Source organism: Delphinapterus leucas, chromosome 6, assembly GCF_059928025.1.
Source record: "Delphinapterus leucas isolate spDelLeu-1000000601 "Yukka" chromosome 6, BTC_Dleu_Yukka2, whole genome shotgun sequence".
In the NCBI taxonomy this organism is placed as follows: Eukaryota; Metazoa; Chordata; class Mammalia; order Artiodactyla; family Monodontidae; genus Delphinapterus; species Delphinapterus leucas.
Window position 1 is genome coordinate 20,482,241 of NC_143134.1, and position 27,579 is coordinate 20,509,819.

At 40.9% G+C, this 27,579-nt stretch overlaps 2 protein-coding genes across 3 annotated transcripts in view; one reads left to right on the forward strand and one right to left on the reverse strand.

Moving 5' to 3' along the window:
- CDCA2 (cell division cycle associated 2) overlaps window positions 1–17,762 on the reverse strand; it is a 53,890-nt gene extending 36,128 nt beyond the window's left edge. The window contains 6 exon segments of the mRNA XM_089912793.1: window positions 749–945; window positions 2,164–2,314; window positions 15,243–15,388; window positions 16,480–16,653; window positions 16,746–16,809; window positions 17,583–17,762. Of these exon segments, the coding sequence (XP_089768919.1) occupies window positions 749–945; window positions 2,164–2,314; window positions 15,243–15,388; window positions 16,480–16,653; window positions 16,746–16,809 (732 nt within the window). The 5' untranslated portion in view covers window positions 17,583–17,762.
- Window positions 17,763–18,417: 655 nt separating this feature from the next.
- Window positions 18,418–27,579, forward strand: part of KCTD9 (potassium channel tetramerization domain containing 9) — a 56,520-nt gene continuing 47,358 nt past the window's right edge. The window contains exon 1 of one of the 2 annotated variants that reach the window (XM_022595029.2): window positions 18,418–18,551. In XM_022595029.2, coding sequence (XP_022450737.1) covers window positions 18,504–18,551 — 48 coding nt within the window. In that variant the 5' untranslated portion in view covers window positions 18,418–18,503. The remainder of the gene's footprint in view (window positions 18,552–27,579) is intronic. The other variant, XM_089912794.1, reaches the window with a different exon arrangement.

The following is a 27,579-nucleotide window of genomic DNA, read 5'->3' on the forward strand; positions in this document are numbered from 1 at the left end:
ACAAGAGCGCCCTGCAGTGGAAGTGAGGAGTCTTAACCACTGGACCGCCAGGGAGGTCACTTAACAGTATTATTTAGTTCACGTTGGTTATCATCTTTTGATGATGTTGACAGCCTCTAGGTAGTTATAAGGAACAAAAAAATCCCTACAGCTACTTGAACGCAGTGGGGAGAGCAAGGGAGAAATTGCTAAATGGCACCATGCTTTCCAGCCGGTATTAAACCAGCGAGAGGCAGCAAGGCAGAAATGCCAGACCTCCAGACCTGAGGGGTAGAGCCCAAGTATCATCTTCGCCTCATTTACCAGTTCTGTGTAAATTAGGTGCTCATATGTCTGTCTCCCCCAGCAGACAAAAAGCTGTTCAAGGGCAGGACTGTGACTTTCTCACCATTGGACCACTGGTATCTACAACAATACCTCAAATAATAGAAGACCAGAGGGCTTCATCTTTTCATAAAGTCTTTTTCATATCAAAAGCAGCATGTTAATCAAAACTGTCTCTAATAACCAATAAGCCAACCAACCACAAAAAAAATTTAGCAAGGAGGAAATTTCTCTCTCTCTCTCTCTCTCTCTCTCTCTCACACACACACACACACACACACACACAATTTAAAACCCAGCTAAAATACCACAATACAATATACATAAGTTCTATAATTGCAAAAGGGCCTTGACAGTCAGTCCTAAAAGTGACTAGCCAGAAATCCAAAGCTTCATTTTCCTATGTTTCCAGTAAGTGAATTACCTCAGAGAGATTTGCAGAAGTTTCAACAGCACACTGTCTATCTGTATTGGGAAAAGCAGCAACATTGTGTATCTGGAGACCAAAGGCATCAGTTAGGTTTCCATCAGAGCTGCTCGGAGAGGATATTCTCTGTCGCTTGGATGACAAGTTTGCAGGGAGCTCACACTGTTGACATTCACCAAGACTTTCCTTTTTGGCTAGGTACACAAAACAAAATAAAAACAAAACAACACAGGCCTTCAATATTTTATTTTACAGCATCATTTGAAAATTGTGTACATCCTAAGTTTAGTAAAATTTAATGCTTGAGCCTAAATACTTTATCAATGAAAACTCTAGTAGTACATTTTTTATTCCAAAAGGGAAATCTAACTGAAAAGTAAAAGAACATGACTGCTAAAAATTTAATTATTAGAATTGACTTTTTTCAGACTTTAAAATGTACAAAGATACTCCAAGATACATTTGCAATTTTGATATAGTATCTCATTCTATTTTTAAGTTTAGAATGAAACCTTTTCTTTTGAACATTTTAAAGGATGTGGTTATGTTCTAATATTGGTTCTGCTTTGACCATGTACGATTTTATGAAAAATACAGCCACAGTTCTTCCTAGGTACAAAAAGGGAATTTAATTGTCTACAGAACTTTAGTAATGATGTAAATAAAATACTTAAAAGCTCAGATAAAAACTAAAAAATAGGTAAGTTACAAATTACAAATACAAATGAGTACATCAGAGCAGGTCATGTACTGCAGAGGTAGATGAACTGGATTTGTCTTGAGTAACAATGCCCTGCACCCAAGGAGGTGTTGAAATGTACTTGAAGATAGTTCAAGAAAGCAAACAAAACCATTTGGAACCTTAGGGTTATGGTGGTTACAGCAAGACCAAGATTTTGTCTAGTTCTGGTGTTTGAAATGCTTTGCAATTGGAAAAATCAAAAGTGACAAAGAATTACCAAATAAATTACAATCTAAAAGTTATGGTAAAGAATATGGCAGGCTATTAAGATGTCACGCTGAACATATCTGTTTATAATATCAGAGTTGGGAGTTTGGTATTCATTTAAATGCTTGCCAAACTTAATAATAATCCTCTAAAAAAATCAAGGTTTGTGCACTCAAATCTACCATGTGCCCTATTCTAAAGATGAAATGAGCCCACTGGCTTCGACATTCTAACACTTAGCACTTAATTGTGGCCATGTGGATATGTAAGACGTAGGCTCAGGAGTGCTTGATATTATATTTTTTCAAGAGAAACCAGAAATCCAGATTTTTGTGTGAAATGTCCCAAATTTTAAATGGTAGGCCCTATTGAAAAATACAGCTCTACTCAGAAAAGACTGTAGAACTAAATCTTTATACTGAGCATGGTCTGAATAAATACTAAAGCCCTTCTTTCTACTCACTTGAGCCTGTGATCTTGAACTCTCCTTCCGTCTCTGAGAATTCAGGACAGTCAGCCATTTTCTCGTTTTCCTTTATGGAGTGAAAAGCTGACTGGAAGGCAGATATTTGTTCTCTTAAAGAATGAACATTTCGATACAAAACAGGGCTGCCCTGTTAAAATACAGAAGCACAGAGGACATTATAAATCAAACCAAAGACAGGCTTTTCGAAGAGCAGAGGTAATAAGTTAATACAGCAGAGCCTCTCCTCCCGTGAACCACACAGTCTTAGTCTGAATATTCGGTGTACAGCCATCATCTTTGTTTCTCCTCTCTCCTCCTTAATCTGAGCAAAGAGCAATAGCTACATGGGAAGTATAAATGTGGAGCTACAGGCTGGCCAGTACTGATACTGACAAGCCCATGGACCAGACAGGAGAAATCTGGAGGAGATGGAAAGCACTTTAAAAAGGCACCCAGACAAAACACATCCCAATTATTTGAGGGCTTGACAATCTTTAAAAGGATTCTTTCTGGGGGTGGGGGGAGGGGTGGTTAAGGACGCTCTTTTATAACTGAGAGTCCATAACCTGAGATAGCCTCAGCAAATCAAATGTGAAAGGGAAACAGGTTCCACACAAAACGTTTGAGAGGCCAGTTTAAGAGACTATATGGATGTTGAGCTGTACGAGTTGTTTTCATATGTTGGATATTAATCCCTTAAAAAATGGGCAGAAGAACTGAACAGACATTTTTCCAAAGAAGAAATGCAGATGGCCAGTAGGCACATGAAAAGATGCTCAACGTCGCTAATCATCAGGGAAATGCAAATCAAAACCACAATGAGATATCACCTCACAACTGTCAGGATGCTATCACCAAAAAGACCACAAATAGGGACTTCCCTGGTGGTCCAGTGGTTAAGACCCTGGACTTCCAATACAGGCGGTGCGGGTTCAATCTCTGATCTGGGAACTAAGATCCTGCATGCCATGTGGCATGGCCAAAAAAAAAAAGATCACAGGGCTTCCCTGGTGGCGCAGTGGTTGAGAGTCCATGCAGGGGACACGGGTTCGTGCCCCGGTCCAGGAAGATCCCACATGCCGTGGAGCGGCTGGGCCCGTGAGCCATGGCTGCTGAGCCTGCGCGTCCGGAGCCTGTGCTCCACAGCGGGAGAGGCCACAACAGCGAGAGGCCCGCGTACCACAAAAAAAAAGAAAAAAAAAGACCACAAATAACAAACATCGGCGAGGATGTGGAGAAAAGGGAACCCTCGTACACTGTTGACGGGAATGTGAATTGATGCAGCCGCTGTGGAGAACAGTATGGAGGTTTCTCAAAAAACTAAAAATAGAACTACCATATGACCCAGCAATTCTACTCCTGGATATACACCTGAAAAAAACAAAAACACTAATTCGAAAAGATACATGCACCCCCAATGTTCATAGCAGCACTATTTATAATTGCCAAGATATGGAAGCAACCTAAGTGCCCATCAACAGATAAAGAAGATGTGGTATATGTATACAATGGAATACTACTCAGCCATAAAAAAGAATGACATTTTGCCATTTGCAGCAACAAAGATGGACTTGGAGGGCATTATGCTAAGTGAAATAAGTCAGACAGAGAAAGACAAATACTGTATAATATCACTTATATGTGGAATCTAAAAAACACAATAAACTAGTGAATGTCTAACACAAAAGAAACAGACTCACAGATACAGAGAACAAACTAGCTGTTACGGGGCTGGGGTGGGGCAATATAGGGGTGGGGGAATAGGAGGTACAAACTATTGGATGTAAGACACGTTACAAGGATGTATTGAACAAAACAGGGAATATAGCCAATATTTTGTAATAATTAAATGAAGTGTAACCTTTAAAAATTGTATACAAAATAAAAATTAAAATCAGTAGTAAGAATTTTATGTCTGTACAGTTAGCAAAGAGTTTACCCAATAAGAACAACAAAAGAAAAAAAGAGAGAGAGAGAGACAGACTATACGGAGATCACAAGAAAGCATCAAATCCTGGAGACAGGGCTAAGGAAGAAGGGATAGGAAGAACTTGTCTATTTGGAAATTTTACCAAAGTTTTCCAAAAATATCCTTAGAAAATGATCTGCATGACACCTTTGTCACATGTAGGTCTCAGCATAACTAGTTCCATCCAACCTAGTCTCTATTCATTTCCATCCAGACACACCCTCTCCCCAGGGGCCAGAGCAATATACAGATGTTCTGAAGTAGCTTAGACACCCACCCACATATACCCTCTCCCCTCTGGCACCCCCCAGCTAAATCTTCCTGATGTCATGGGAGCTTACTTCCTTAGAGCTAAAAGCTAGCCATTCACTGAAACTACAAAGCCAAATACTTAAAAAATGGTCTAAGCACAGGAGCTCTCTGGAAACTCTGCTAACAGGATTTCAACCAAAGAGTGGTCAAATTAAATTGGTATTAGCAGGGATAGAAGTGCCAGACAAGTGTAAGCAATATACAATTTAATAGTTCTGCTACCTGTAAAATAAATTACTGGTTAGGTTCTCTAGGGTTTTTTTTCCCCCTTTATTATTTAGACTAACATATTTCCACTGATTTGGAGCTTATACCAATTTAAAAAATTATGCTAACAGGCGAAAGTAAAGTAAAAAAATTACCTCCCTTTAAGATATCATATGGAGAAAAATCAGTTAAAATCTTGAAGCCGTGTTTGATGGTGAATCTGCTCACACACTGGATTCTATTCCCAGTTAAATACCTTCATAAAGCAAACTCTGTTGCATAATAACACAACATTTAAAACTCAAATATGGTTGATGATGTAAACCTTTACGACATAAACCGCACATAACATTTATAAAAAGCTGGTGGTCAACTCTTACCTAACTGAGATATAGAGAAAGAAAGGGTTTATCCCAAAGTCATACAATTTACGTTGAATGTATATTTTTTGTACTTATATTTGAACATGGGAGGGTTAGGTTTAATGTGCTAGGAGTTTGGAGCATTTTGAAATACTGCTTTAAACAAATTAAAGGTTCCCCAGTCAAAATTGTTTCTGGGCTTCCCTGGTGGTGCAGTGGTTGAGAATCTGCCTGCTAATGCAGGGGACACAGGTTTGAGCCCTGGTCTGGGAGGATCCCACATGCCACGGAGCAACTAGGCCCGTGAGACACAACTACTGAGCCTACGCGTCTGGAGCCTGTGCTCCTCAACAAGAGAGGCCCGCGCACCACGATGAAGAGTGGCCCCGGCTCGCCGCAACTAGAGAAAAAGCCCTCGCACAGAAACAAAGACCCAACACAGCCAAAAATAAATAAATAAATAAATTTATTTTAAAAATTGTTGTTTCTCTGTTTCCTGACGGAGAAAGAGAACAACGTTCATATACAAAAAGTAAAGGAAGCATTCAAAAACGGACTGCATTTTTGATGCTTTTGTCTTAGGAATTATATCGGTCAGTCAACATTCTTCCCACGTACCAGAAACTATTCAAGGGGCTCAGGATACAGGGGGAAATTACATTCTAGAGTGAAACTCTGAAAACATATTAATATAGTTTCAGGTACAAGAGGTGCCACTGAGAAGGTAAAAAAGGAGTGTGGCAAAAAAAAAAAAAAAGGGGGGGTGATCCCGCGCACTGCAAAAAAAAGGAGTGTGATTTAGTAATAACAGTGCTGCTTTACTTGAGTCAGGACAGCGCTCTGTCTGGAGTAACATCTGAGCTGGAACTGAAACAGAAAGTGGTAGTTAAGGGAAGATACTGGGGGAGGAAGGCATTCTGCAAGAACAAGCCGGAACAAGAGCAAAGGCCCTGAGATGGAAGGAGGATGCAGCAGGAAGAAGGCCCGCGTCCCCAGAAAACAGCAGGAGATGGCGAGCTGAGAATAGGGATAGGCAGGGCTCAGATCGGGGAGGGCACTCAAGGCTTCAAGATGGGGTTTGAGTTTAATTCATGGCATAACAGGGGGCCACGGGAAGGTTTTAAGAGGCAGAGTGAATGATCTGATTCATTCTTTAAAAGTGTCTCTTTGACTGCTCTGTGGGATGGTGGACGGACCAGGGAAGGAGGGAAATAAGGAGACCAGTTATGAAGAAGCAGCTGGTGATTCAGGTAGAAATCACATTAGGGTTGTAGCAATGGAGCTGGGAGACATGAGGAATTACAGATAGGTTTCTGAAATGAAGCCAAAAGGTAATAATGGGTTGGATGTGGGAGATGAAAAGGAAAAAAAAAAAAGGAAGGAACCGAGGAAGATTTGGTAGGTTGTTGGCCTGAGCAACTGGACGGCAGCGTGTACTGAGATGAGGAAGTGGACCGGAGGATCTCGTGGGGGATGGAAACCTGGAGTTTGGCTGTGGCCGTGTAACACTCGAAATGCTTACTGGAACACCCAAAGGCAGATGGTGAATAGGCAACTGGGTATCTAAGTCTGGAGCTCTACAGAACTCTGGGCCACTGTTAGACATTTGAGTCATCAGCCTATAGGTGATGTTCAAAGCCATAGCAAAGGATTAGTTTACCTAAGGAAAGCAAAGAAAAGGGGGCAGAGGAGAGCCCTGGGGAGCTCAAGCATTTGTGAGGGGAAAACTGGAAGGCCTGGAATAAGCAAATGAAACACAGGAACGGATGACAGTGACACAGGAAGAAAATCAGGTCAGTGTGGTATCCCAGAAACAAGGCAAAGAAAGCGCTTCAAGGAGGGAGTAGCTAAACTCAGTCAAAAGCTGAGGCAAGGTTGCGTAGGATGCAAACTTAGACTTAATCTTTGTCTTGGCCAAGATGCGGGCCATTTGTGATCAATGGTGACAAGAGTCTTCTCAATGGAGTGGTAGAAACAAAAGTCCGATTGGAGTGGCTACAGCGGAGAGAATGGAGGGAAGGAAGTGGAGCAAGACAGGACAGATGGCTGTTCAAGGAGCTCTGCTGTGATGGACAGGCATAGGAATGGGATGCCATGGGGGTCTAGGAAGAGTTAAAGGGACAGAGTAAGACAAATGCATAAGGAAAAACAGGTCAGAATAACATACATGGTCATAATGATGTAAACATTCGAATACTGATGTAACCAATCTATTGGGAAGTTATAGAGGATGGGAAGTGCATACATACATTTACGATAAAAGGTATGAGGAAGAAAGAGGGCTAACTTTCCACTGAACACAATGGGAAGTCAATAACTAATGCCATAACACTTAAAGATCAAGAAGTAGCAATTAGGCAAAAAAAAAAAAGAAAGAAAGAAAGAAAAAGAAAAGAAAAGGCATGCAAACTGGAAAGGGAAAAGTAAAACTGTCACTATTTGCAGATACATATTATATATAGAAAACGACTACACCAAAAAACTGCTAGAATAAACAAATTCAGTAAAATTGCAGAATACAAAATAAGCATACAAAAAGGTTGTGTTTCTACACCCAAATAAAGAATTATCAGAAAGAGAAATTAAGAGAACAATCCCATTTACAACTTCATCAAAAAGAATAAAACACTTAGGAATAAGTTTAACCAAGGAACTGAAAGACGTGCATCCTGAAAACTATAAGACACTGATGAAAGGAACTGAAAAAGACACAAATAAGTGGAAAGATATTTTGTGCTCATGGACTGGAAGAAATAATATTGTTAAAATGTCCATACTACCCAAAGCAATCTACAGATCCACTGCAATCCCTGTCTAAATTCCAACAGTATTTATCACAGAAATGAAACAAACAATCCTAAAGCTTGTATGGAACCACAAAAGGCCCTGAATAGCCAAAGCAATTTTGAGAAAGAACAACAAAGCCGGAGGCATCATGCACCCTGATTTCAAACTATAATACTATAGTAATCAAAACAGAAAAAGATGCATAGGTCAATGGAAGAGAATAGGGAGCCCAGAAATAAGCCAACCCATATATATGCTCCATTAATTTACAACAAAGCAACCAAGAATCTACAGGCATAACTTGGAGATACTGTGGGTTAGGTTCCAGGTCACCACAATAAAGTGAATATTGCAGTAAAGCAAGTCACAAATGTTTCGGTTTCCCAGTGCATATACAAGTTATGTTCACACCATAATGTATTCTATCAAGTGCACAAGAGCATTATGTCTAACAGCGTACATACCTTAATTTAAAAACCTTATTGCTAAAAAATGCTAACCATCATCTGAGCCTTCAGTGAGCAGCAATCTTTTTGCTGGTGGAGGGTCTTGCCTCAAAGACTGATCAGGGTGGTGGCCGCTCTAAGTTAGAGTGTGGCAATTTCCTAAAATAAGACAACAATGAAGTTTGCCACATAGATTGACTTTCTTTCACAAACGATTTCTCTGTAGCATGCAATGCTGTCTGACACCACTTTACCCACAGGAGAACTCCTTTCAGAATTAGAGCCAATCCTCTCAAACGCTGCAGCTGATTTATCAACTATGTTTAAGTAATATTCTAAATCCTTTGTCATCATTTCAACAGTCTTCAAAGCATCTTTACCAGGAATAGGTTTCATCTCAAGAAACTTTCTTTGCTCATCTGTAAGAAGCAACTCCTCATCCATTTAAAAGTTTTATCATAAGATGGCAGCAATTCAGTCACATCTTCAGGCTCCACTTCTAATTCTCTATTTCTACCACATCTGCAGTTACTTCCTTGAACCCCTCAAAGTCTTGGGTCCCACAAAGTCATCCATGAGGGTTGGAATCAACTTCTTCCAAACTCTTATTAATGTTGATATTTTGATCTCTGATCTCTTTCCATGAATCATGAATGTCCTTAATGGCATCTAGAACGATGAATCCTTTCCAGAATGTTTTCAATTTACTCTGCCCAGATCCAGAGGAACCACCATATATGGCAGCTATAGGCTTACAAAATGTATATCTTAAATAATAAGACTTGAAGATCAAAATTATTCCTTGATCCATGGGCTGCAGAATAGATGTTGTGTTAGCACGCATGAAAACAACGTGAATCACATTGTACATCTCCATCAAAGCTCTTGGGTGACCAAGTGCACTGTCAATGAGCAGTAATATTTTGAAAGGAATCTTTTTACTGAGCAGTAGGTCTCAATAGAGGGCTTAAAATATTCCGTAAACCATACTGTAATCAGATATGCTATCATCCAGGCTTTGTTGTTCCATTTTTAGAGCACAGGCAGAATAGATTTGGCAAAACTCTTAAGGGCCCTAGGATCTTCAGAATGGTAAATAAACTGAATTCAACTTCAAGTCACCAGCAGCATTAGCCCTTAACAAGAGAGTCAGCCCGTCCTTGAAGCTTTGAAGCCAGGCATTGACTTCTACTCTTTAATTATGGAAGCCCTAGATGGCATCTTTTTCCAATGTAAAGCTATTTCATCTATATTGAAAATCTGTTGTTTAGTGTAGCCACTTTCATTAATTATCTTAGCCAGATCTATCCCCTGGATAATTTGCTGCTTCACCTTGCTTTTATGTTATGGAGATGGCTTCTTTCCTTAAACCTCATGAGCCAACCTCTGCTAGCTTCAAACTTTTCTTCTGCAGCTTCCTCATCTCTCTCAGGTTTCATAGAACTGAAGAGAATTAGGGCCATACTCTTGATGAGGCCCTGGCTTAAGTGAACGTTGTGGCTGGTTTGATCTTCTATCCAGACCACTAAAACTTTCTCCATATCTGCAATAAGAATGTTTTGCTCTCTCATCATTTGTGTGTTCACTAGCGTAGAACTTTTAATTTCATTCGAGAGCTTTTCCTTTGCATTCACAACTTGGCTAACTGGCCAAGAGGCCTAGCTTTCAGCCTATCTCAGCTTTTGACATGCCTTCCCCACTAAGCTTAATAATTTCTTGCTTTTGATTTAAAGTGAGAGATGTGCAACTCTTCCTTTCACTTGAACAGTTAGAGGCCTAATTTCAATAGTGTTATTCTCAGGGAATAGGAAGGCCTAAGGAAAGAGAGAGAGAGATGGGGGAATGGCAGGTTGGTGGAGCAGTTTGAATACACACACACACACACTCACACACATACACACAGCATTTATCAATTAAGTTCGCCATCTTATATGGGTGCAGTTCGTGGCGCCCTAAACTAACTACAATAGTAATATCAAATATCACTGATCACTGATCACCTTAATAGTAATGATATGATATAATAAGGTAATAATGAAAAAGTTTGAAATATTGCAAGAATTACCAAAATGTGACACAGAGATACAAAGTGAGCAAATACTGTTGGAAAAATGGTGCCAGTAGACTTGCTTGATGCAGGGTAGCCACAAACCTTCAATTTGTTAAAAAAAAAAAAAAAAAAAAAAAAAGGGTCTTCCCTGGTGGCGCAGTAGTTAAGAATCCGCCTGCCAATGCAGGGGACACGGGTTTGAGCCCTGGTCCAGGAAGATCCCACATGCCGTGAAGCAACTAAGCCCGTGTGCCACAACTGCTGAGCCTGCGCTCTAGAGCCTGCGGACCACAGCTGCTGAAGCCCGTGAGCCTAGAGCCCGTGCTCCACAACAAGAGAGGCCGCTGCAGTGAGAGGCCCCCGCACCGCAGCAAAGAGCGGCCCCCGCCTGCCCCAACTAGAGAAAGCCCGCGCGCAGAAACGAAGACCTAACGCGGCCAAAAATAAATAAATAAATTTATTTAAAAAAATGCAAAGCACAATAAAGTAAAGCACAATAAAAGGGGGTATGCCTATACAATGAGAAAAGGACAGTCTCTTCTATAAACGGTGTTGGGAAAACTGAACAGATACAAAAAAGAATGAAACTGGACCACTATCTTACACCATACACAAAATGGATTAAAGATTTGAACGTAAGACCTGAAACTGTAAAACTCCTAGATGAAAACAGGTGATAAGCAACTTGACATAAGTCTTGGTGATGATTTTTTGGATTTGACACCAAAAGCAAAGGCACCAAAAGCAAGAACGAACAAGTGGGACTATATCAAACTAAAAAGCTTCTGCACAGCAGAGAATCATCAACAAAATGAAAAGGCAACCTACCAAACGGGAGGAAATTTGCAAATCATATGTCTGATAAGGGGTTAATGTCCAAAATATAAAAAGAACTCATTTCAACTTAACAGCAGAAAACCAATCTGATTAAAAAATGGGCAGAGGATCTGAATATGCATTTTTCCAAAGACATACAGATGGTCAACAGGTACATGAAAAGGTGCTCAGCATTACTCATCAGCTGGAAAATGCAAATCAAAACCGCAGTGACATATCACCTCATACCTGTCAGAATGGCTATTACCGAAAACACAAGAGAGAACAAGTGTTGGTGAAGATGTGGAGAAAAGGGAACCCTTGTGCACTGTTGGTCAGAATGCAAATTGGTGCAGCCACTATGGAGAACGGTATGGAGGTTCCTTAAAAAATTAAGAAGTACTATATGATCCAGAAACTCTACTTCTGGGTACTTAATCAAAGGAAAACAGTAACTCAAAAAGATATATGTACGCCCATGTTCAACACAGTATTATTTACAACAGCCAAGATATGGAAACAACCTAATTGTCGCTTGATGAATGAGTGGATAAAGAAATTGTGGTATATACACAATGGAATATTATTTGGCCATAAGAATGAAACCTTGCCATTTGCAACAACACGTATGGACTTCAAGGGCCTTACGCTAAGTCAGTCAGTCAGAGAAAGACAAATACCATATGATCTCACTTATCTGTGGAATCTAAGACAAACACACAAAAGAAAACAAAAAAGTCAAACCAAGCTCATAAATACAGAGAACAGATTGGTGGCTGGTTGTTGGGAGTGTGTAAAAAATAGTTGAAGGGGGTCAAGAGGTATAAACTTTCAGTTATAAAATAAATAAGTCATGGGTATAATGTACAGCATGGTGACTATAATTAATAATACTGTATTGCATATTTGAAAGTTGCTAAAAGAGTAGATCTTAAAAGTTCTCATCACAGGGAAAAAAGAATTTGTAACTATGTGCAGTGATCATTTTGCAATATATATCCCTCATCTTTCCTCCACTACTCTTGTTTTCATTCTTGAATATCTCAATGCTAGATACTATAACTATATATTCCAGCAATTCTTTTAATAAGTACAGTCATATGATATGTGTGGGGATGTGTTTATGTACATATGTGTATGTATATCCTTAAGAAAAAAAAAAGAGAAAAATCAACAGCAGATATGGAATGTCACCAAACAAAAATTGACTTAGTCCAGAGAAAGCTGAAACTGACAGGGGCTCCTTAGGGTGGTCTGGTAACAGGAAACAAGCAGACTTGCTAGAGACCCCCAGAAAGGCTCAGGTTATCTAAAGCATCAGATATTCAATATGTCTGAAACAAGGGTCCAGGGCAATGTTGAAGCTGTATCAGTAGCACTTGAACCCACAGATCTCTCCACAAATAGCAAAGAACCTTTATGTTTTGGAGGGAACCTTTATGTTTTACGACTCTATGAGATCTAAACAGCTAAGGATAGGAGGCCCTGTACTGAAAACAGTTTGTCTAAGTTTTCTCAATGCCTTCCAGCCACTTTCCACCATTTGCCTTCCACCGTTCTAGGGGTCAGGTTTACATCCCCAGGAATTCCCTCAAAGAAAACAGATCTGCCAAAGAGAAAGTACCCACAGGATTCTAATATTTGCGAGTTCCTTCACTGAAAAAGTGGCCCTGTTGTCCTACATGGAAATCCACTAGCCAACAGAGCCAGACCACACACAGTTAGCTCCCAGTCAGTTTTTAAAGTGTCGCACCTTCAAATGTGAACAGAGTCAAGGATCACAAGGCATCTGAAGAAAGATTTGAGAATGAGCCAGAACCTAAAATAATTAGGTAGCAAAATGAGACCCCATGAAATATAGAAGAAAACTTCAACAAAACTATAATGTCCTCAACAATGCACAGTGAAAGATAGTCCATCATGATAAATTAAAAGACTAAACCAAAAAAAAAAAAGTACTTATTAATCACAGGAAAAACAAAAATCATGCAAGAAAGGAAATATGGCCCTAACACACCATATGGCAATTCTTGAAAAATATCTATAGGGTTAGATAATACATACTAAACCCTAATTTAAACACAAATTGTAACTGGTTGTACTGGTAGGAAGGCAGGAAGAGGAAAGTGTCAGGACAGCTATGGCTAGGAGATGTGAGAGCAAAATCCTCATTTTTCACAGAAATAACAACGATAGCATAAAACATACCATGTTCCAGGCACAGTTGTAAATACTTCATATCTATTAATTTATTCAACCTCATAAAACCCTTGCTACTATTATCACCCCTGTTTTATACATGAGGAAACTGGAACAGAAAATGCAAGTAATTTGCCAAAAGTCACAATTAACTAATAATAAAGCCTAGAATCAAACGCCAACAATACAACTCCACAGGCCATGTTCCCATATACTCTAACACAGTTCTCAATAAGTTTTTACACCCTAAAGAATTATTGAGCACACCAAAGACTCTTAGTTCACGCTCGTTATATCTATCAAGAATATTTCAACAGCTTTTCCAGAATTGTGGATATCCTTTAATGCAACACAAAATTCAATGAAGATTTCTTAAACGTTAGTTGCAATGTCAAATATGAAATCTTATCAATGAACTTTTCATATTCTGTTATGTTAAAATCCATGGGCCTATCCTGCAACTTGAGGGTATAATTTGCATGTACTGGTCGTGTAGAAAATACTGGTTCACTCAGTTATGTGTATCTTCCAAATGTTAACATATTTTACTGTGCAATATCCAAACGTCACATTAACATCCCCACTGATCCATCAGAAAAGTGCAGCCATTGGGAAGCTGTCAAGTAAGATCACAGTCGTGAATACAAGTTTTCCAAAATTCTAATTTTCTCTCAAAAACTCGAATTTTTTTCATTGGTAAGAAATATCTGGCTTTCCTTGAAGTGGCAGGTTCACTGTTCATTTCTGAGAAAATGCCAGCCACATTCCCAAGTCTGACTAACCATGTCTGTCAGTCATTCTTTCAAATAAACACGATGTTCCATGAAAAAGTGGCTAGTTCAACTCACAGCTCAAACAATCATATCCATAACTTTTCTGGAAACATCCACCACACTTCGGTATATACTTTGGAAATGCCTGGTGTCTACTTCCCATTTCATCACACACAATATTCCAGGGTTGAAAATTAATAAAATGTGTAATTTTTATTGCTTCATCAAGGATGTTAAGTGAAACCGGCCTTATTATTGTTTTCTGTAAACGATGAACAGGGTTGAAGGTAAAATGATCGCTTGATGCCATCAGTTTTAACCACCACTGCTCTTACACCATGAGTGCAAACATCAACACAGTGAAAAAGGGCAAATAACACCTTAGTGCTGTTTCAACAAATAGTTTGACCTCATGGACCTCTTGGATGGGACTCAGGTATTCCCAGGAATCTGCAGATAATTTCTGAGAAGCCCTGCACTGCACTAAACAGCCTCATGTATACACAGGGTCTAAAACGAAAAATAAAGAAGTGGCAATAAAAGTACCTTTTAAAATAGGAAGGCCCATACCAAAAGAGCCAAACGAGCCAAAGAAGGGCAAGCCTGGGACTGTCTTTCATAGCAAGTCTTGTACTATTTGATTTTTTTAGAAGCATGTATTATTCTGATAAAAATCTGCAAAAATATCTAAATACTTCCCCATCAACAAACACTTCGCTCCTTTCCACAAGGTTATCCCAAATACATTTTGGTGGGGGTGCGGGGAACTCTTGCCCCTACATGTCAACACACAGTAGTCACAAAAGTATTAGACACTTACAGACAAAATATTAAAAGAAAAAGGTCGGAAAACACTGCCTCACCTCATTAGAGAAAAACAAACATGAACTAGACAAAAATGTGCAAAATAAAACAGAAAGCGCCTCCAGAACACCATTTCTATCCAGGATCTCATAACCTTTAATAGATCCATGCTCAACATCAACATTTAAACTAAGCGCACAATCTCTGTAAGACACAGAGAAAATATTCTCTCTCCAGATCCAAAACAGATGAGGTGCACTGGAGAGTACCAACACTGTACAAAAGCTTTCTAACAGAGCAAAACATACTCCTAGAAGAATTCATGACGGAACTTAAAAAAGAAAACCATACCTGACAAGGGGAATTCTTGGTCAAAGAAGCATTCTTTAAATTCCGCTGCTGGGCAATGAAACGAATTAGATGGTTTGTTTCCGGAGAGCCCCGAACACCAACTGTAGAGCGTCGTCTGGATTTTTTAAGGTAGGATGATGACTTTCCTATAATAAAAACTCTTTTGTAAGTTGGAACACAACAAGGCAATCAGTAATCATGCCCTGAATACCCATGATCCACCAGCCTGAGAGAGAATATGATGAACGCATCGTACAGGGATCTAAATGGAAAAGTACAGGCAAAATTGTGCACACATTATCAGATGGGTAGGTACCTTTGTTTTGTCTATTGATTTATGCCATACCCTGGAGCGGTGCTTGGCACATAGCAGGCGTTTATCAAAAAGTTGTGGAACAAATGCATGAATACATTTGAATTAACAGGTGTCATTTTTGTTTCTTAGTTCCTGCACAGAGTTGGTAATGGATTGCTTTGGACTAAAAATTTCTCTTTTTCTGATCCCCAAGGACGATCTCCTCCCAGGCACACACTCTCATGTCCTCAATTGTTCACAATAATTTGTTTCTCTTAGATACCTGTCTACCTTCAGCACACTACCCTGAATTCCAACCAGTTTAGCTTTTTAAAGGTCTAAGAATGATGTTCTTGAGAAGGGAACACAGGTTGGCATCCACTTCGGTCTTGTCTCCATCAGGTATTACTAGTCTAGTGCCCCCTGATTTTCAAGTCCCCCATTATCCTCCATTTCTAAATTCTATTTTCTAATTCCATTCCCATTATTTGTTTCTTCAGCTAAATCAGACTTCACAGGTGAATTTCATTTCTACTCCATAAAGGAGATTAGCCTGAGTCAATTTTCTGTTTGAGATTTTGAAAGAGGTATGCCCCAGTCTTTCAATGTCATATTTTCTTAATTGTCCTTCAACTTTCTCTCATTTTTACCATACATGACCATAAAATGTATTACTATTTTCACATACACACTCCTGTATCCCATGTGTCGGGTCAAAGAGTGACTCGCACGCATGTCCTTTTCCAGTTTGGGCCTGGAGCGCAGCTGTGACTTAGTTACAGTATCATGCTGGGTGCCCTGGGACCCTGATCTCCCTGATCCAGCAAGTCTGAGAGTCAATCAATTTAGATAAAGTAATAAGATAGACAGGGTAAGTGAACAAAATAGAGTTTAATTTTTCAACTTTTAAAGGCACTGCAAAAGAAGAAGAACATCTCTTACCTGAAGAGTTCTTTACAAAACTTTCAGGTGTAATTCCCAATTGCTCCACAGTTACTGTGGAAAAGTTCAAAGGTGATTGAAAAGCATCTGACAAGCAACGATTAGGAGTCACTTCAGCTGCAGGCTTGTGAGGAGTTACAAGCTTCCCATTTCCCAAAATGAAAGAGGTATCTTCTGAAACAGACAACATGTAGGGTCTAAACATCATTATCAAGATAAACACCTAAACCTTAAATTTCACAAAGAAACAACAGGTCACTACATACCAGCGTTATTAATAGCAGACTCCTTGGTTTCAAGGGGCTTGCTGTCTTTTGAACTATCATCCATCTAAAAAAGAGAGAGAAGAATGAAAAAAGAAAAATAACCCCACCTCCAAAATTAATGTGATTTGATCGAGATCCTCTTTCAAGACTGAATTCTAATACAACCTATACTGGCACGAAAACGGATGACAAGAGACTACTTTTGGAGCTCAAATTAAAGAGAAATGGAGGAAACTGCTGTTCGGGATGAAACAAAGCAGATCCCATACAATAAAGCCAAGGCTTTCCAACCTTAGCGAACATCAGAATCATCTAGGCACCCTGTTGGAGAAGCGGCTTTGCGGATTCCCAAAAATTCTAATTCAGGAGGTCTGGCTGGGCCCCAGAAATCTGCATTTTAAAAAGCAGGCGGGTGATCCAGTAGAACACACTTCTGAGAAACACGTCGAAGAAACAGCTCTGCGCCACTACTGTCTCGGAACTCCCAACCAGGCCGCTTGCCTTACCTCCCTCTCGGGTTTATTTTGAACACTCCGCCGATGAGTGTCGTGGCTGTCGTGCCTTCTAGACCTCGGCTCTCTGGTCCTGATGGGCTCGCTCAAGAAAGTAACTGTCGGCCGCCAAGCCAGCCGCGGGGGGCTACCTGGTCCCCGGCCGCCGACCCCCAGACCCCACAGCCGGCGTTACCTATACCCTCCCCTCCGCCCGGCCGCGGCCCGCCGTCCGATTCAAATCGCCGGCCCCGCCTCCTCGGCGTCCCGGCGTTACTCTGAGAATCTCTACGCCCACGCCACTCGCACGTGTGCGCGCGCGCACCGAACTCTCCCAGACCTCTACCTCGCCTTCCCAGGAACAGGAGTGGCTTCGTGGGCTCGGAGAAACACCACCGCTAGCCGCAGTTGACACACTGTCCAGTGAGCTCCACTGCTGACCTGCGTCCCCGGGAACTATTTTCCGTGAGAGCCTCGCGGAGGAATTATCTAGTTAGCGGTTTGGTTCCGTCCCCGGCCTTTCGATTGGATGCTGCGAACTTCGAAAAGAATCATTGAACCAATCCTGACAGAACGACGGGCTGGCTCTTACCCAATCAGCCAGTCCCGACCGCAGCCGTTTCCTCGGTGGGCTGAGCGAGTGGGAGGGGTTAAAGTTGGGAGGCTCTGAGTGGTTGTGGATCACTTCCAGCGCTCTGCCTCTTCCCTCAAGCCCCGCCTCCGTATGCAGATGAGCTCTACCTGGTGTTGGCTATGCGCCTGCTCAGTAACGCTTTGAGCCGCCGTTCGGCTCCAGGTTCAGCTCTGATTGGCTGAGAACCCTTCCCCGTCGGCTAGACTGCAGCCTCTCTTCCCTCCTTCCACCTGGGCTGGGTTAGTTAGAGCCCACCCAGTGCAGGGCGATGATTGGCTGAATTTTGGTCGGCGCTGCCCGCTGATTGGCGGAGCTTAGAGTCAGTCTGGGAGAGGTGGGGGAAGGGCCCCAGGCTGACTGAGGAGCCCAGGGGCGGGGTGGGAAGGAGGACCCGCCAACCTTGGGGTGTGGGTAGGAGAGTGCGTGCCTGTGTGTGTGTGTGTGTGTGTGTGTGTGTGTGTGTGTGTGTGTGTGTGTGTGTGTGTGTGTGTGTGTGTCTGTAAGGGAGGGAAGGTGGCGAAGGGAGGAGAGTCCGAGTGGGTGGAGGGAGGGGAAGGGCGGGAAAAGAAAAAGGTGGGAGGAGAGCCAGGTGGGAGGGTGGCGACTCACTCAGGACCCGGTGGGGGCAGCGCGATGAGGCGGGTGACCCTGTTCCTTAACGGCAGCCCCAAGAATGGAAAGGTAAGGGGGTCGGGAGGAGGCGAGGCGGGCCCGGCTGCTGGGGGCGAGGGCAGCGGAGTGCGGAGCGGGCGCACAGGGCTGAGGGCTGAAGTTGCGGAGAGGGGCTGGGAGCGGGAAGGTGGGCGTGCGCCGGGGTGGGGGGCGTCCAGGAGGAGGCGAACGTCGGGTCCCCGCGGCCTCCTCCCCACCCCCGGGATCCCTAGCCCGAGCCTGCCCTTGGACTCCCCAGCTGCTCTGGGGACCAGCGCGCAGGTCAACTTGTGCTCAGTCGTTCCCAAGTCCAGGTGTGGGTCCTGGAGACCAGAGGACTCGGAGGGCGTGGGGAGGGCCGCTGTCACCTGATGCTTCTATTCCTCTTCCCACTTCCCCCAAGACCCCGCTGCCCCCCACCCCTGGCTACAGAAGGCGCCGGTTCCCACCTTCGTGCTGAGTAATGGTCTGCTCCAGAAAGTGGCCGTAACGACTAAGGCGTGTAAGGTTGATCAGGTGAAAAGAATTTCAACTCTTTCTCACCGTGGATGAGTAAAACACTCTCCCATCCTAGGGCCAATAGACGGATGGAAAATTGGTGACATTTTCTTGATGGTCCCCCTCCCTCCCCCCCTTTAGGAGCCCCAAGCCCCGCCGCCGTCAAACTTTTGTACTCGCTTTAGTCTTTCGCCGTATTTTAGTTCCGTAGAGGACTAGGACAATAGACCAAAATGGATTGATTGGACATTGCTCTTTGCTGTGTTAGGCCTTTGTTGAGCGTGTGGTGCTAAATATTTTTCCAGCGCTGGAGTAAGCCAACATGAATCCTGTTCCTTCTCAGCCTCTTGCCCCACCCATGAAAGTTCGGCTTCTTTGGAAAATTTGACTGTTTAAGGCAGACGTTTATGGTGTGGCTAAATGACGTTTAGAAATAATTAAGCCTTGTGAGTCTGAGATGAAGATAGATTGGGCTCCCTGTTTCATTAGCCAGAATGGTTTGTTTCCTGCATCTTTCGGAAACATTGCACATTTTTAAATAGCGTAATTGTGCCACGGTTTAAAAAAATGGCTTTCCAGCTACTGTGCAGTTTTGAGTGAACGTGCTGTAAAAATTTGAACCGCACTGTAGTGTGTTGACTATAATGTTGCGTTCTTCTGGTTTTAGAGATTTAATACTCATATAAAAACAGAACTGGCATAATAAATTCAAGTTCTTGAATTTTCACAAATGCTGCCTCAAAATAGGCTTCCCAAGATTCACATTATTTCTGACCCTTTTTAACTTTTTCTGTACCTGTTTTGTCTGTTGATTACTACTCATAATCTAAAACATATTGTTACGGGAAGAAAGATTTAGTAGATCCAAAGTTACAATTGCAGTACGTTCTCAAAAACAGATCTCTCATTGACCCTTTTATTTAACATCTCTGCTATGTTATTCCATGGAAGACAACATGTTTAGACCCAGCCATAAATATTTAACTATTTCTTCTGAAACTACTGAATTTTGTTCTTGTCAAAAGTTGGCTGGCTTAGTCTTGCCATATTTTTAATAAGGTGGCTTTTTTCTGAAAGCTACTTACTTTTGACTAGGTTAGGTTTTGTTTTGTTTTGTTTTGTTTTTTTTGCGGTACGCGGGCCTCGCTGTTGTGGCCTCTCCCGTTGCGGAGCACAGGCTCCAGACGCGCAGGCTCAGCGGCCATGGTTCACGGGCCCAGCCGCTCCGCGGCATGTGGGATCTTCCCGGACCGGGGCACGAACCCGTGTCCCCTGCATCGGCAGGCGGACTCCCAACCACTGCGCCACCAGGGAAGACCTAGGTTAGGTTTTTGGATTTGATTTTATTTGCTTTAAAAATATTTTGCTAGAGAATTGGAAAAAACTCATCTCAAATAGTTAAATGTGTTTATGTTACAAAGATTATAAAAACCCAAACTAGAGAATACCAGTATGATTCAATATTAAAAATAAGTCATGCCATAATCCTTGCTACTTAACTGGAAAACATTCTGTGCCAAACTTGTCAGTGTTTCCTCTCCTCTCCCTTAAGCTGATTAAAAAAATAATATTATAATTACTCTTATTTGACCAAAGAGAGCAGAATAATACATAACATGTATTTTCTGTATAAATAGTCACTGTATTTCGTCAGGGTTGGCATGATCTTGACATGATTTTTTATGGAGCTGAAACAAAGTACTACAAGGAGATAGAGTTTGGTTTCCTATCCACCGGTTGGAATGTCTGTGTCACTTTCATCATCTCCTTGTTTACCTAGCCTCTATTTTTGTTTCCTGGCCATAAGAGTAATGCCTGTCTTTTTCAAATAAGTTTCCCTCCTTTAAAGCTTGTTCAGTGGTTGACAGCCTGGGCTGTGAAGCTTGGGGTTAGGAAGACACAGAGTCACAGCAGGGGACTACATCATAGACTTTTGACTTTTCTGTACATTGAGTAAACATAAGTATGACTACTAAATGTTTTGAAGAGGGGGCTGTGCCTTCTCTAAAACAGTGCTTTCCAGAGTGAGAGGGTCCACCACAGGGGGCGTGCAAGAGGATCCAGTAGAGTTTAAGAAGAAATATTACACCTTTTATTTATATCTTTTACTTAAAGATATAAAATTATATTAAGACTTGGTTTGTCCAATCTGGAAAGACACAGGTGCTTTTTTTTTTTTTTTTTCTCTTTTCTTGCGGTACGCGGGCCTCTCACTGTTGTGGCCTCTCCCGTTGCGGAGCACAGGCTGTGGATGCGCAGGCTCAGCGGCCATGGCTCACGGGCCCAGCCGCTCCGCGGCATGTGGGATCTTCCCGGCCCGGGGCATGAACCCGTGTCCCCTGCATCAGCAGGCGGACTCCCAGCCACTGCGCCACCAGGGAAGCCCGACACAGGTGCTTTTAATGACTGAGAATGTCAGCTGGTCTCGTCTTCTGAGAGGAGGCCGGACGTTCACATGGGAAAAGCTGACAGTCGCTTCTTCACCGGTTGGTTCCCTTTGGCATATTGTGATATGGTGAAGCTTACATGTGCCAGGTTAAGATGTGTATTATACCGTTTTCACTAAATTAACCCTCACCAAAATGCCAAGTGGCTTGACAAGATTCCTTCAAATAAGATGCAGATCGAAGACAATACTAACTAGGCAAGCACAAGTAAGCCATGAGAAATGGCAGGGCTGCCACTTCTAATATAAACTCTCAGATTAAAAAAAACAAAAAACAGGGACTTCCGTGGTGGCGCAAAGGGGTTAAGAATCCGCCTGCCAATGCAGGGGACATGGGTTCGAGCCCTGATCGGGGAAGATCCCACATGCCACGGAGCAACTAAGCCCGTGCGCCACAACTACTGAGCCCACGCGCCTAGAGCCCGTGCTCCACAGCAAGAGAAGCCACCGCAATGAGAAGCCCGTGCTCGCTGCAACTAGAGGAAACCTGCACACAGCAATGAAGATCCAACACAACCCAATAAATAAATAAATAAACAAATTTATAAATAAAAATGCCAATCTTTAAAAAAAAAAACAGTGGATTTATAGATCGGAGAAGAGGGCAAAAAGTGCCAAATTTTAAAGAAGACTATTTGAAGTCCTATTTAATAACTGCTATTAACAGTAAATTGCTCCCCAAGTGTATATCGTTCTTTGAGATATTAGCCAGTAATAGGATGAGGCCATCTCAATTAGCAAGATATTTCAAAGTACTTTCCAGCACACAAAGACAGTTTCGGATTTTTTTTTTTCTTTTAATGTGTAAAGTCAACCTTGAATTTGGCAGGAGTTCACTAAGCTTAATGATAAATATTTACGGGATTTTTACTGGTTTACTCATCGTCTTGAGTCAGTAAAAGTCCTCTTATCATTTGGGAAATTATATTCTTCCTGACAGTGGTATATACTTTATAAATAAGTAAATAAGTATACAAATGTTTGAGGCCATGCCCAAAAACGTTTTACTTAAGGGGTACATAGTGAAAAACATTTGAAGGCCATATTTCTAAAAAAAACGGGATCTTTACATTTTAGTTTGTTTAAGTTGCCCCAGAAGAGTCGGGTTTGAACCTTTTCATCCTCTCTCCATATGCCTCAGAATTCCCGTTGTTCTCCTTTTAACATTCTGTGTAATAGTTGGCATCAAGGAATATGAAATGAGAACTTAGATCTCTGAATGTAGTGAGTGGCTTTTGAGCAACCCGATGTAAATTCAAAGTTTCCGTACATCTTGGACATAAGTTGCTTTTTTTTTTAAATTGAGAATATTCAATAATGTGCTGTGCCAGTTTTAGGCCTTTTGTATACCTTATTCATTCATTCAGTCAACACTTAGACTGAGTTCTGTCTTTGAGGAGGAACCATGCCAGGCCCTGCAGATATAGTGGGATATGAAATAGATCTTAATTCTGTACTGATGTTTACAGTCTTGGTCCCAGACCTGTTTTCTTCCGGCTTTGATATTAGGTCAGAAATGTGTTGTTGGTATTAACAGAGTTTCCAGAGTTGAATTCATTGTGTTGAGTTGAAGAAAGGTGAAAATCTATGTAAAGCTTTGTCTATTGAAATCTAAACATTAATAAGAAACTTGCTCTTCAAGTTTAAACGTTTTTAAAATGTATTTGATACATATAAAAGAATACAATAAAGAATATTAATATGCATAAAATTAAAAGGAAAATAATATAATGAATATCAGTAAACTTACACAGCTCAAGAAATAGCATATTATAAAAACTTAATGTTTGTCTACTTTCCTATATCCCATGAAGGCAGCCAATTTCATGAATTCTTTTTCAGTAAATAGTTTTGCCACGTATGTATGTATAAGTAAACTATATGTTTTGTCAGCTTTGGGATATATCATACCCTAAACTGGTATCACATTGTACATAGTCTTTTTGGTTTTGTTTTTGCGGCACGTGGGCCTCTCACTGTTGTGGCCTCTCCTGTTGTGGAACACAGGCTCCAGACGCGCAGGCTCAGCGGCTATGGCTCACGGGCCCAGCTGCTCCGCAGCATGTGGGATCTTCCCAGACCGGGGCACAAACCCGTGTCCCCTGCATCAACAGGCGGACTCTCAACCACTGCGCCACCAGGGAAGCCCTACATAGTCTTTTTGGACATGAGTTTTTCATTCAGTATAATATTTCTAAGATTTCATCTATATTGTCCCACATACTGATAGTTTAGTCATTTTCACTGCTTTATAATAATTATACAAATTATATACAAATACTATCACAGTTTATCCATTCTCCTGTCAGTGGACAGTTGGGTTGTTTATTTTCTTTGTATTTTGCCATGAAATTGACCAGTGCTGCCACGAGTATTACTGTATATCCTGGTGCACACACGTGCAAGCATCTTTCTAGGGCAGTGGTTTGCAAACTTTAGCATGCGTTGGAATCACCTGGAGGAATTGAGCAACTATTGCTGGGCCTCATTCCCCAGAGCTTTAGATTCACTAGGTCTGGGGTGAGGCTAGGAGTTTGAATTTCTAATCTACTTCCAGGTGATCCTAATGGTGCTGGTCTAGAGACCCCACTTTTGAGAACCACTGCTCTAGGATATATATGGAAGTTGTAATTATTGGGTATTAAGGTATGTGAATGTTTAATTTTTTAAAATAATGGCAAATTGTTTTTGAAAGTCATTGTGGTAATTTATATCTCACCAGCATTGCATAAACCCTCTCATTGATACATATCCTCTTCAACATTTGCTGTTGTCAGACTTTAAAATTTTTAAATATTTTAATATTTGTCTTCTTGATGTAGTCATCTTTTTTAGGAATAAAATAATGTTAATTTTTGAAATGTATAAACTAAAAGTGTAGGCAGAGTAAATAGATTCTACATTTAGTTATTGTGATTGGTGGGTCGGTTGGGTAAATTGACCTGCATAAATTCAATGATTATTTATTGATTGTGTATTATGTAATAGTTATGGTGGGCATTTTTAAAAAACATGTTTTAAATACATGTGCAGGTTTTAGCTTTTAAATTTGAATAACATAGATTACATTTTGAAAACAGTGTTTAAAGACAGATTAAAACTTCATTAAACTGATATGTCCTGGTAGGCACAGTGTACCATTTACTTTCCCAATTGGTGGATAGCTTTCACTTGTCGTGGGATCTGAAATTTAGAAAGAATTAAGTTAAATAGTAGTATAACATAGTGGCCATAAACTTTATTTATTTATTTTTTGGCCATAAACTTTAATAGACATGCTTCTCAGTTTATTCCATAGAATGCTTCCATTCTAAGTATAGTGCTTAGGTTATTAAAATGGATAATCACAGTGGCATGGAAACTTCAAGTCCACACTAGGAAGTAGAACACACGTGAAGCAAATAGCCGTTGTAAGCGTGATCATTTTATGAATGCTTGGCCTCTCTGAGGACTAAAGTCAGCTTAGTAAATAACGGTTAGAGCTCACATCCATGATATACAAGATTTCCAATGTTGCTTTTTCCCCGCAGAGGTGATATATAATGAAGGGTACATGTGCCAATCTGTTTGAGACTTTCTCACAAACTTAAAATCTTTTACAGGTATATCACATTTTAAAATCTGATATTCTCATTAAGATTTAAAATATTATGTCTGCAGTCTTACTTGTGAGTTATTTGTTAGTATGCTCAAGAGAGTCAGCTAAAGTGATCTTGTTGAAAACATGCTAAAAATGCCTTTCAAATGAAAAACAAGTATGTTGGCCCAACTTAAGGTAAATTTTCAATGCTATAAGATTCTTTGCAGTAATTTCAGTGCTATTTTCTCTAATTGATGGCCCTTTGGTTATTTCATTTAAAGAAAATTTTCCATTACCAGATTACTTGTCAACTGCTAAAATAATTCTTATTTGTAAATCTAGTATCTAGAGCTATGGAAACCCTAAGTTAAAACATTTTTCCTTTATTGCATAAATAATAGAAGTTCATTGTAACAAATCTGGAAGGACAAAACAAAAACTCATAAGTGAACCTTAATTCTATCCAAAGATAGCCACTTTCCATACTCATATGAACTATATGAACATCACTTTAGAATTGCATTTCTACTGTGTACTTTGTTTTTTAACTTAATGTCAGTGGAAGAGAAATATAACTGACTCACACACAGAAAAGGCATGTCCTCGTTCAACACTCTGAAAGCAATGAAAATTTCATCTGACATTCAAGGAACATTTATCAGAGACCTGCTATAAACCAGACACTGTGACACTTAAGAGGATCCTTTTTAAACTGGCTGCAGGTCTTTTCTGGATGTTAGAGATTTGGGTCGTACAGGGAGGTACTACATCGCTGCTCATCAGCATTACAAGGGATTATTGGTTACCTAAAATCACTGAATGAATAACCACTTTTTACAAATTAAAAATTTATTATTAAACCTTTACAGTCTAGATAGGAAGTCAGGTTAGAAAATATTTGAGGTAATGATAAATTGTGTTCAATACTATGTGAGGGCTTATTTAAGTGATAATAAAATAAATATGAACTCAATTTGTATCTAGAATGTGCTCCTTAGTATTACAGCCTACAAGGAAACACCTGTTGTACTTTGATTGCCCTGAAATTGCCAAACTGTGATGTGTGGCTTTGTTTTTGTTTTTAATCTTATAATCAAATTTGACTTCAATGGGGAGAAAAGAAAGATGGTAACTACTCAACCTTCCATACAAAACAACAGGGTTTGAGTTGGACTCTACCACTTGGTTACTGTGAGTTGCTATGACATGGTCAAGCCTAACAGAATTAAAATAGTTGTTTCCTTGTTCCTGACTTTCTTCTGCTCTTTGAAGCAGCAGTGTCCAATAGAACGCTCTGTGAGGAAGGAAATAACTCCATATCTGCGCTGTGCAATATGGTAACCACTAGCCATTGTGGCTGTTGAGCAGTTCATACATGACTGTTGTAACTGAGGAACTGACTTATTTTAATTAATAGCAATACATTAAAACTTAAATAGCCTCTTGTAGCTAGTGGCTTCCAAATTGGACAGCGCGGCTTTCAAACATGGCAGGTGGCCTGTATTTTCATTAGGAAACAACTGACCCACAGGAAAAATCAAGTCAATCGAATGGAAGTAGAGAACAGTTTAATTTGACGGGGTTTTTTTTGTTCTTTTGGTTTTTTTTTGTGGTACGCGGGCCTCTCACTGTTGTGGCCTCTCCCGTTGCGGAGCACAGGCTCCAGACGCGCAGGCTCAACGGCCATGGCTCACGGTCCCAGCCACTCCGCAGCATGTGGGATCTTCCCGGACCGGGGCACGAACCCGTGTCCCCTGCATCGGCAGGCGGACTCTCAACCACTGCGCCACCAGGGAAGCCCAATGTGATGTATTTTTGAAAAATAAGTTAGGTAAAGTGGTATGCTCTAATATTTAAATTCAGGAGCATAATATAGAGAGATACATAGAATTTCCAACCATTTTATGATGCTTGAGGGAGAGAAGTGAAAAGAAATGGGGTGGAGAAAGTTAATGTTAGGGCAAGGAGCTGATAACGTCAGGCGAAAGAAAACCATGTGAAGCTATACAAGAAGCAAAGAGCCAAGCGACCAAAGCAAATGCAAAACACCTTTTACAGTCTGGGAACAGTGAGGGGAGAGTAAGAAGATCCTCCTTTCTAACAACAGCATTCTTGTCATAGTTGCTATTATACTAAGAATTTTCTAAATCTTTCTCCTCTGGAACTCGTATCTGCAATAATGGTTAGAATTCCAGGCTCTGTTACAAAGGTGAAAAATGATAGGAAATACGGGGGGACACATGTTCTTCAAGCTTCAATCATTTATGGCAGTGTCTGCTGGGTATAAGACACTCTGCCAGGTGCTTTGTGCTGTTATCTTTTTTATCATATGGTAAAATATACACAACATAAAAGTTACCCTTTTAGCCATTTTAAGTGTACATTTCGTTGGCATTAAGTACATTCATGTGTGTAACCTCACCACTTTTCATTTCCAAAACTTTTTCATCATCCCAAACAGGAACTCTGTACCCATTAGGCAGTAATTCTCCATTACCCCTTCTGCCCCATAACCTCCTTTCTTCTACTTTCTT